Source organism: Nothobranchius furzeri, chromosome 15 (genome assembly GCF_043380555.1).
Source record: "Nothobranchius furzeri strain GRZ-AD chromosome 15, NfurGRZ-RIMD1, whole genome shotgun sequence".
NCBI lineage: Eukaryota > Metazoa > Chordata > Actinopteri > Cyprinodontiformes > Nothobranchiidae > Nothobranchius > Nothobranchius furzeri.
Window position 1 is genome coordinate 47,762,084 of NC_091755.1, and position 10,814 is coordinate 47,772,897.

The 10,814-nt window shown below is 49.3% G+C and overlaps 1 protein-coding gene across 2 annotated transcripts; it reads right to left on the reverse strand.

Moving 5' to 3' along the window:
• Window positions 1-694: 694 nt before the first annotated feature.
• On the reverse strand, window positions 695-10,750 carry ccdc120a (coiled-coil domain containing 120a). 2 transcript variants are annotated; one of them, XM_070544960.1, is made up of 11 exons: window positions 10,612-10,750; window positions 8,248-8,399; window positions 8,064-8,176; window positions 7,856-7,961; window positions 7,648-7,761; window positions 7,421-7,562; window positions 7,221-7,277; window positions 6,571-6,664; window positions 5,517-6,238; window positions 4,704-4,959; window positions 695-3,703 (listed from the first exon to the last, which is right to left on the reverse strand). In XM_070544960.1, exons 3-11 carry the CDS (start codon window positions 8,111-8,113, stop codon window positions 3,598-3,600), a joined length of 1,647 nt encoding a protein of 548 aa, XP_070401061.1. In that variant the 5' UTR covers window positions 8,114-8,176; window positions 8,248-8,399; window positions 10,612-10,750; the 3' UTR covers window positions 695-3,597. The 2 variants fall into 2 exon arrangements, with proteins under 2 accessions (XP_070401061.1, XP_015824259.3); XM_015968773.3 differs by having other exon boundaries at window positions 7,856-7,980.
• Between the last annotated feature and the right edge of the window lie 64 nt (window positions 10,751-10,814).

A 10,814-nucleotide genomic window follows, 5' to 3' on the forward strand; every position in this document is an offset into this window, starting at 1 on the left:
TTCAGCAACAGGAAGTGCTCCAAGAACGAGGTCAGCTGACTACCTGAATATCCTGAATGACCAGGTTGTTCCATTAACGGAGTCCAGACCTTAACCCCGTTGAGAATCTTTGGGATGTGCTGGAGAAGGCTTTGTGCCGCGGTCAGACTCCACCATCAGTGCAAGATCTTGGTGAAACATTAACGCAACACTGATGGAGATAAATCTGGTGACTTGGCAGAAGCTCATGGAAACAACGCCACAGCGAATGTGTGTGGTCATCAACGCTAAAGGCGGTCCAATAAAATGTTAGTGTGTGACCTTTTTTATGATGGCGACCTTTTTTTGGCCAGGCGAGAGAAATACCTGACTGCGTGTCCGTGTGGATGGCTCTTTTGTTTGCTCCAGGTGAATAACATCTGATTCTGGAACTTCCGGTCAGTTTGGGAGCAGTGATGGTCATGTCCAGGTCATGTGACCTGCTGATGACCTGGTGGTTTAAAGTGTTTATGGGTGCGTCATGGTTCAAGTTCCTGGTCAGACTCTCTCCACAAATCTGTGTGTGTGTGTGTGTGTGTGTGTGTGCGTGTGTGTGTGTGTGTGTGTGTGTGTGTGTGTGTGTGTGTGTGTGTGTGTGTGTGTGTGTGTGTGTGTGTGTGTGTGTGTGTGTGTGTGTGTGTGTGTGTGTGTTATATTGCAGTTGAGCAGTTAAGAAAACAGTGATAAGAAAACTTTATTAAAAATTTTCCAGCAGTGACACATTATACACACCAGAAAAAAACTACAACGCTGATGGTAAAATTGTCTAATTTACACAGTTTGCCTGAATGCAACGTTGTCAGCATCTGGGTGGGGGTGGTATTGGGGGGGGCAGTGATTTCAAAAGTACAGCGAGTTCAGTGATTAGAGGGTTGGTGGTTCGGCCCCAGCTCCACTTTAGAGCCATAGTGTCCTTGGGCAAAACGCCTCACCTGACTGTGAATGCTGGTTGGTGGTTTACCTGTACCGCAGTATGAATGGGTGAGGGAATGAATAATGAACTGCATGTGAAGCACTCTGGGTCCTTGAACAGCACTATAGAAACCTAATTCCTTCATATTATTGTTATTATTAATTCAGTATCCATCATGGTGCTTCACAAACGTCTGCGTCACCACGGCGCCACGCTGCATGTGGAGGAGACATCCCAAACCGTTTTAGATAAGTGAACGCATCTCGGCACAACACCCGCTCACTCCAAACAGAAAAGACCAAAACTTGTTCCAAACATCTCTGATCTGGGAAAAAACTTCAAACGCTTCTTGTACTTAAAGAGCAAGTCACCCCCAAATCATCTTTTTTCCTGATAAACTAAATAAACGCGTGTCTAATCATGCTGCAGACACGTGTCGTCAATAGTTTTGCACTTTAGTGCATTTTAGTTAAAATTTAAATATTCTGCCTAAAACTGTCAGTGTTGTGCCGTTGTCAGGTAAAAACTCTGCACTGCATTTGAATTTAAATCTGCCATCGCTATTGGCTAAGAGGTACCCTAGAACGTTAGTTGGTACATTATGATGTCACAATGTCGTTGTGAGCCTGTGTGTGTGTGTGTGTATTTGTTAGCGGCTCCGCCCTCTCGGTCTGCCAGGCAACAGCATTTGTTGCCTTTTTCAAACAGGAAGTGGGAGTGGAGTAATACTCTGGTAGGGGGTGACTTGCTCTTTAAACATGACTGACTGAAACCATGGAAACGAGCTAGCATCAGCCGCTTTAGCTAACCAAACATCACGATTTACAGAAAACAGACGATTGTTATGAGTCATAAATAATGCTTATATCTGGTGCTTCATTATAAAGTTTGACTATTAGATTTCTTTTCACACCTGTATCACACCATGCCAGCAGGCCCACTGAGGTTCTGTTCTTTCCTTAGCCGGGCTTGGTTGACCCAAACTTCACCCCACTCAGTACCACTGATACTGCGGTATTATAGATCAGAACCACAGTGACTCTGCAGCATTTACCTGTTCAGGTGAGTGTGTGCAGTGCAATCTGGGAGTCTGTGATGCTCCAGTCACAGAGAGACAGGTATGTTCAACCATCTGTGCTGCAAGGGGCGGGGCTTGTTATGCAAATCAGAACAAATTAAATAACTTAGCAATCAACATGGAATGTTCACAATCGACAGATTCATCATAGCAGTTCTGGCAACGATCCTAGGATACTAACGAACAAATAAGAATGACACAGGTGTGTCAATAAAGGTGAGACAGGTGTGTCAGTAAGAGTGGGACAGGTGTGTCAGTGAGAGTGGGACAGGTGTGTCAGTGAGAGTGGGACAGGAGTCACAATAAAGGTGAGACAGGTGTGTGAGTAAGGGTGAGACAGGTGTACAGGTGTGCAAACATGGATCCTGGTCATTGATACTGAAGTCCAACATCAAAAATGATTTCGTTATAAACTTTTTACACCAGTTTTCTGGAGTTTGGTGCAAAATGAGGATCAAAGCAGCTGAAAAATTTCAAAATAATCCATCATCGTCTGTGACATCATCGTCTGTGACATCATCGTCTGTGACATCATCGTCTGATTGCCCCTTTGAACTCTATTATTGCTTCAGATTAGACCTGGGTTTAGATCTGAGCTCCGCTCACCCTGCAGGAGGCCCGAAGCTTCGTGTCTCGTTTCGTCTCAGATGGAACGGTTCTGCTGGAGAACACGTGTAGCATCGTGTTCTGTAAACATGAGGTTCTGCGTTTGACCCGTTTGAATCCTACAGCGAGGCAGGGAAATCGGACCTGCAGGGTGAACAGAGAGGATTTGTGAACCTGGACATTTAGACCCGAGTTTGGACCTGGATCTGGTCCAAAGGTTCGTTTTAGATGGACCTGCTGCTAAAGAACTGGGTCCAAACGCCTCGGTGCCGGTCCAGGTTCTGCTGGTTCCTTTTGCTTCAGGATAAACTGAGCTGGACTTTTAGTGCAGACATGTTGAGTCCATATGGCAAGACAACCTGCCTGGACTCACCTGAGACGTGAACAGGTGTCCTAACCTGACCTTCACAAGATGGCTGCAGTGAGCTGGTGATGTCAGCAAGAGGGGCGGGTCTGACTGAGCGAGGCATCGCCATCCACTGAGAGAGGAGAAGTCTGATTGTCTGAGCTTTAGTGCAGAAGCTATTCTGTTCCTCGTTCTCCTGCCAGCCAAGGTTCTACCAGAACTGGTTCTAGTGGAACCACTGAGAACACAGATGCTGTCTGGTGGTCCCGTTAGGTCCTGGTGTTGGATCTTGGCTAACACAAACACCTGATGTTGGCTTTTATTTTGTAAATAAACATCTGGAACATTCGGATCTTGGCCCGGTTCTGATTGGCTGGTGGGATTCATGTTGATCTGCTGATACCTGGAACGTTGTCGGAGAACCTCGGAGGTTCGTGGTGTGTGTCAGAACCATCAGGGTCCAACCTGGACCAACAGGTTTCTGTTGCAGGTAAGTTACCTGTGGGGTGGGGCGGGGCAGCTGATTACATCACAGTGAAATCATCATCACCTGAAAGTTATGGCAGAAACCCTCCTCCAGAACCAGAACCCGGGAGGCCAGCACGGGAACGGCCTGTGTCCTGATTGGTCGGTGAGTCAGACCAGAGTCCCAGGAGAGGGCTGGTTTACCTGTGTGTCTCTGAGGAGGACTTCCTGTTTCTGGGAGCGACACATGTCTTGGTAGAATGACTTCTCCACAGACCTGGAAAAGACAGAACCGGCATCAGGTCCAAACTTGCAGAACTATTTTCTGTTCCAGTTAAATGGATGTTTGTCCCTTTGGACTTCCCGTCTCAGCTGGAGAGGGTCGGATAGGATAGTTCCCGGTTTCAGGATCCCGAGGTTCTGAGGAGCACTGCATGGTTTAGCGTCAATCAGAACATTTACAACCCATTTGGATCTAATGGTTCTGATGCATTTACTGCATAAACCCTTTGATCTGTGACAAGAGGACAAGATGAAGGAGAACCAGACTGCTGCACACCCACTGGCCACTTTATTAGGTATGAATGACCCACACTTGTATAGCGCCTCTCAGAGTAAGGACTCCAAAGCGCTTTACACTACAGTGTATCATTCATCCATTCATACACACATTCACACACTGATGGTGATGAGCTACGATGTAGCCACAGCTGCCCTGGGGCGCACTGACAGAGGCGACCACCACCAGCAGGCAAGGTGGGTTAAGCGTCTTGCCCAAAGACACAACTGCAGAATTCTCTGTCCGGAGCCGGGATCGAACCTGCAACCTTCCGATTACTGGACAACCCGCTTAACCTGTTGAGCTACTGCTGCCCGTTAGGTACTTAATTTAGGTAGTTTATCAGCCAATCAAATGGCAGCATCAAAGTCACCTGGACCACCTGCTGAAGTTCAAACTGAGCATCAGCTCAGAGAAGAATAGAGATATGAAAGGGACTTTAAGTAAAGTTAAATAAAGCAGAGTTTTGGTATCAGATTGGTCTGATCTACTGGGATTTGAACCAACAACCATCTCTAAGGGGCTAAGAGACTGGTCAGACTACTTCTACATGATAGAAACTCAACTGGTTCCCACTAAGGTCTGGAGGAGTGGGAGATTTCCACCACGATGATGTCATTTCACCTGCTTGGACCCATGACACCAAGAATTAAGGTGGTTCTGAAGGCAGATGGAGGTCCAACTGGGTACTAGCAAGGATGAGCCAGATGAGTCCTACCTGCTGTGCAGCAGGTGTCCGTGGAACGTCGCAGAATGTGGCAGCGTCTTTTTGGGATGTGGCGACGCGTACTGATGACTTGACTCTCTCTGATTGGCCGAAATGCTGTGAGATGTGAGACTTCGCTGCAAAGCTTCACCTCCTTCGGTCTGACCTTTGACCCCAGCGGTCACCTTAGTGCTGGCCCCGGTGGCTACTTTTCCATTGGTCTGGTGGGAAGAACCCAAGGTGTTCCTCAGGTACCAGTCCCTCAGACCTGTGGACCACAGGTGAGACCCTGAGTCAGTTCCACCTGACAACCACATGATGCATGAATCACATTAGCATGTAGAAACCCCTTTTAACCTGGACCAGGTGTTTCTAGCTCCCTCCCTCTGGTCCTCACCACTAGAACCAGTTTCTGCTGTGCCGCCGTTCTTTTACACACCAGTAGAACAATCTGGAAGTGGCGTTTAAGCAGCAAAGAACCCTTTAGACAGCCTCACCAGACTTTTGAGCTGCATCTGTCGTCAGGGTTTTTCCCAACATGCTAACTCCAGACATGCATGTGAGGCGGTCTCCTCAGAACCCAACGAAGAACGTTAAATCTATAAAGTTGGGTTCTGTCTCTAAACAGGTTCTATGTGCTAGGAAGAAACGGTTCTGCTGGATGAAGCTAGAAAGGTTAGCAGAGCCAGATGTTTGCTGAGCACACCGAACTCTAAAGACCTGAAGAGGTGATGACCTGATACCTTTGAGCCTGAGGACCTGGGGGCCTCAGTGGTTTAAAACCCAGTCGGACCTGGACCTGGCCAGACTGGAACAGCTGCTCACCTTCAAGGGCCAATGCCTTGTGGAGGCTCCTGGTGGCCTCTTCCAACTGGGAGTCCTGGTGGGGGGGCAGCTGTGAGGGTTGGGGGGGCAGCAGGTGAGGATGGGGGTCGGGCTGGATGGTGTCTGGAGCTGGATGGTGGGAGTTAGCCTGGCTCTTCTGTACCGGTAGGAACAGGCCGCAGGACTTGGCTGTGGTGACTCTGCATTGGTTGACATGGTGACTTTGGTAAGTGGGCGGGGCTCCGGGAGGTTGCCTGGTGGAGCAGCTGTTGTAGGGCAGCTGATGTGATGTGATTGGCTGCTTGTTAGGCTGGGACTGCTGGCGCTGCCACTGTTTCCCCCAGACATAGTCCAACAGAATCTCACTATACCCTCCTCCTCTTCCTCCTCCTGCCTGGCCCCCGCTACCCACACGGCCTCCCCCCTCAGGCACTTTGTTATTCCTCCTTGTCCATCTGTCCGTCAGTGTTTCTGGGCTCCAGAACGTTCTGGTGGAACCCTGTTCCTGGGAACCTGCCTCCCTCTGGACTCCACCTCCATCTTCTAGAGGGGGGTTGCTAATCAGTTGATCTTCTGAGCTGGTACCCCCCTCCCCCCCAGCTTCAGCTTCACAGGGGCTGGATAAGGAGGAGCAGGAGTTGTTAGAGTGAGGGGGAGGAGGGGGAGGATGGGAGGGAGGCTGAGGAAACTTCTGTGTCTGAAGTGTTTCACAATTTCTGCTTCTGAAGGGGAAGAACAGAAGATCAAGTTTACTTGCAAATACTACTAGAATCAAATGTGCCAGCTCTTATTGGCTGTGCTGGTTTCCCTTATTGTGACATCACAATCGGAGACTTTTTGAAACGATTCATTTTAGGCAAATAGTTCCTGAAACCAAACACTTGACAGAAAACGGCTGGACCATATTTTTTCACATTTTGAGTGTTTACAGAGGTAGCACACACACACACACACACACACACACACACACACACACACACACACACACACACACACACACACACACACACACACACACACACACACACAAACTGTGGGATGAGAACCTACATACCTGATGTGAACTGACTTCTTCCAGGTTTTGTTCTGGTTGAAGACCGGAGATCCAGCAGAGACCAGCGGAGGGCGACACTGAGATGCGTTGTCATCTAAAGCAGGAACGTCACACGATCACACACCTGGTAGTTCTTCTCAGTCATTAGTTAGCCTAACTAAAGAGAGAACCAACAGCTAGTTCTGTTTATGACTGACCCCCAGACTCTGGTTCTCTCTCCCCCTGAGCCTGAGACCAGTGGACTCAGTGGTCTCCTTTAAAAAGCAGCTGAAAACTCACCTGTTCAGGCTGGTTTTGGTGTGAACTTCATCACCCTCTCCTTGTTCTGCTCTCCCCACCTATTCCACCTTCCTCAGGATCCACTGATTTCCCTCTTTCCTGTTCACTCTCTCTCTTTCTTTACATTTTTTATCACAATCGTCTATTTTTTGCTAATTTTAAATATATTATCAATCATTTCTAAATTCTTTTTTATATTTTTACATTTTTTGTTTTTGTGAAGCGCCTCGTGATTTTTATCTTGAGAGGCGCTATAGAAAAGATCTTTTCTTCTTCTTCTGACTGGATCATCATAAATCCTCCCGTTCTGTCGAGCGTCGCCGAACATCACAAAGCTAAGGAAAACATGATTATTTGAGTATTTGTGTTACCGTAGTCATGTCCTGTCGAGTCTGACGTAGAGCTGCTCTCTGACTGCACCGTGTCATCTGGAAAAATCAAACGGGCGGTAAAACACTGATCTCCTACAATGCCGTGTGTGTGTGTGTGTGTGTGTGTGTGTGTGTGTGTGTGTGTGTGTGTGTGTGTGTGTGTGTGTGTGTGTGTGTGTGTGTGTGTGTGTGTGTGTTACCTGTGTGGCAGCCTCTGTGCACGGTCCTCTTGTTGTGGTGCGTGTGTGTGTGGCTGTGTGAGACGTGTTCAGAGCAGTTGTATTTCCTCAAAGCGCAGCTGAATAAAGTTTTCTTTGGTTTGGAACGCTGAGACTCGTCCACCTGCACCAAACCACAACACTCGGTCTCAGTACGGTCCTGAAAGCTTCTGGATTTAGACATGCAGGTCATTCACATGGCAACTAACCTCCGCTCGACACTTCCTGGTTCCCTGGTTGGAAGTCCCGCCTCGTCTCCGAATGCAAGGGGGCTTCTCCCCCACCTCTAGGGGGAAGTCGCTGGGCACTGCACCCGTCAGCTCCTGTCCAATGAAAAGACACGTGACATTAAGTTACACGACGCTTACCCACCTCACCCACCAATCACATTCCATCTGTTGTAATGACATCACTCACCGCTTCCTGCAGACAGATGTGTCTCAGCTCAGCTATTCGTTTGCTAAGCAGGGCCTGCAGGCTCCGCCTCCTCTGCTGCAGCTCCAGCATCCGCTCCTTCTGCTTCCTGCCAGGGCAGAGTGGCTCTGAGCACACAGGTGACACGAGTGAAACACAGGTAACATCAGTAATTCCTGACCAGGTGTGTCATCCGGCAGTTTGCTCTCACCGGGTGCTGAGATGATTTGACCTTTGACCTCCATGATGTGGGCTTTCCATGTGACCCCACCTCCGTCTTTCTTGCTGCTCGACACCTGCCAACCTCCCCAAGCTCTCGTTCACCTGCAGCAGCATTAATACAGTTTACCACATAGACCCACAAAACAGATCCACTGCTCTGAACATCTTCTCACCTGGTGACCGACTTCATAAGACCTTCAGATGTGACCCGTGGCCATCAGACAGTCTAATGACATCCCCCAGGTAAGAGACTTGGACTGCTCAGGTGGAGGCGGAGGATGCTGGAGTTCCGGTTCGGGCCTGCGGAGGGAGTGATGGTTTTCTCCTGAATGATGGCAGAAGACAGGTGAGCGTGAATCGCTGAGGCCAGGTGTTCTGGGTTTCAGTTACTGGGGCTAAGCAGGAGGTTTACTGGACGCTTCGGGCTAATGGTTTTAGAGGAGGAGGCGTTCTGACAGCAGGAACCGAGGAACACGTGAGCGCCTCCTGCTGGTCAGGCCAGGTCAGACACAGCTGGAGGCCGGTGTGGAAAAGCAACAATGACAAAGATTTCCCTTTCATGTGGTTGTTCTCATGTTGCCTGTTACCATGGCAACAGACTGGATTCTAGATCACCATGGTAACAGACAAAACGCTGGGTTCAACGGGTTCTAGTTTTAAGCACCGAGATACTCGGTTCTTTTGATCACATCCAAGTTTCTGTTAAAGCAGGTTGTTGGTTCCGTCAGAACCAGCGGGGACAGTCCGTCAGCCATTGTGCCCTTGGGCAAGAAACGTACCTCCCTGCCGGTGGTGGTCAGAGGGGGCAGCTGTGGCTACGACGTAGCTCATCACCACCGGTGTGAGAGTGGTTGACCGGGAAGCACTTTGGAGTCGTCTGATTTAGATCAGCAGTATTCAAATGGACAGGAAGTGACTGCAGGTTCTGAGGTTCACCTCGCTGAGACCAAAGTTCTGATTCAAACTACAACTCAGGGCCTCAGTTTAAACTAAATCACCCAGCTTCATATTAAACGTTTAGAGCTAGACCCATCAGAACCAAACAGAACCAGAACTCATCCCTGTACCAAGCAGCAGCACAAACATCTGCAGAACTTTCTACACGAGTTCATCTTCAGATTTTACTGCTTCAGACAATCAGCCCGTTACACCAGCAGCAGGGAATTCTGGGAGTCGGAGTTTTATTCATCAGGGACTCCACCCAACATAGACACAGAATTTGGTTCTGACCCAAACCGCCATCAGTACACATACATACAAACACTCTGGGGTGAAAGGTTATTGGCTGACTGGCTCCGGCTCTCAGCCAATCAGAGAGGAGCTGACAGTGGTTGCTGTGCAGAGAATCCATCTGACCTACATTCAGCTTTGAGGCAACGTGCGCACACACACACACACACACACACACACACACACACTGGGCGTTTGGCTCTGAGGCACTGCGGCAGAAGGAGAATCCATCACCTGGGTTTGTGGGACTCTGGGAGGACCTGACCGGTACTCTGCAGCAGCTGGGCCTCGGGGTTCTGACTGAGGCCCAGCAGCACCTTTGGTTCTGATCTTTGCATTTGTTGGCTTTACTTTTCTGATTAAAAAGCAGAATTGGACCCGTTTGAATCTTCTGACCGGTACCAACTCAGCCCGGGTCCGGTCATGTGTTTCTGCGTATGATGACATGTAGGGGCCCAGTTCTGTTCATGCCACTGGTTGGGTCAGAATCTTTTTTGGACTCATTTGGTTCTGGCATTATTCAGGTTCTGTTCAACCCAAACAGAACTGTGTTAAATTAAAGATCCATCGGCAGCTGAAACTGAACCATCCCAGAACCCAGATCCTGAACCTGTTGAGTCTATGATCTTCATTCAGAACCAAATAAGATCTGTTCTAATGGAGCAGAAGCTGATCAGAACCAGTCCTTCAGAGGGCCCGGGTCCACTTTAGGTTTCTTGAGTGAACTCTGACCTCATGGTTGTGATCCAGCTCTAGAACCAGGAGTCTGCTCCACGCTGATGCACTGGGTCAGAACCGGTCCTCGATTCATCTCCAGTTTGTTTGTTTTCACCTTCGAACAGGAAACCTTTAGAGCTCAGTCACGTGACCATTTGTCTGCTCTCTGATTGGCTGGAACGGCATCAGCGTGAAGTTTTGTTGTTTGGATGTTTTTTGTTTGTTTGCAGGAATCAGCTGACTTCACATGTCAACATAAAGGAACGCTCCAGCTGGGGTCACGTGACCTGTTGTGCCTCACACACCTCACGAGACTATAAACTCCCGCCACTAATCAATGTTCCTGAACCTGCAGCGAACTTGTCACGTGTCACCCGGTTCTGTTTACCAGCAGCAGCTAAACACTAGATCCAAACGAGCCGAACCCGAACCCGAACCCCCCTCCCCAGAGTAAACAGCTGGACTTCAGTTGTTTCAGCTCGGTTCGAAAAAAGAGCCGAACCGAACCTGGTTTAACAACACGGCGCACGCGCTGCTGCACGCGCCCCGCCAATTCTCATAAATGAGCGGAGTGGGTCGCGCATCCCTACCTGGATTACCTGGGCAGTCACGTGGTTTTCGTTCCGGTTCCGAACCCTGTCCGCTGGTCTGATCGATCATGTGGGATCATTGATCTGATCGCTCCTCTTCATCCTCCACCTCCTCCTCTTCAGCCGCGCTGCAGCATCAGCACCACAGGCGCGCTCACGACCACGGACACGCACACGCCTCGCCCATTGCGCGCGCACGAGAC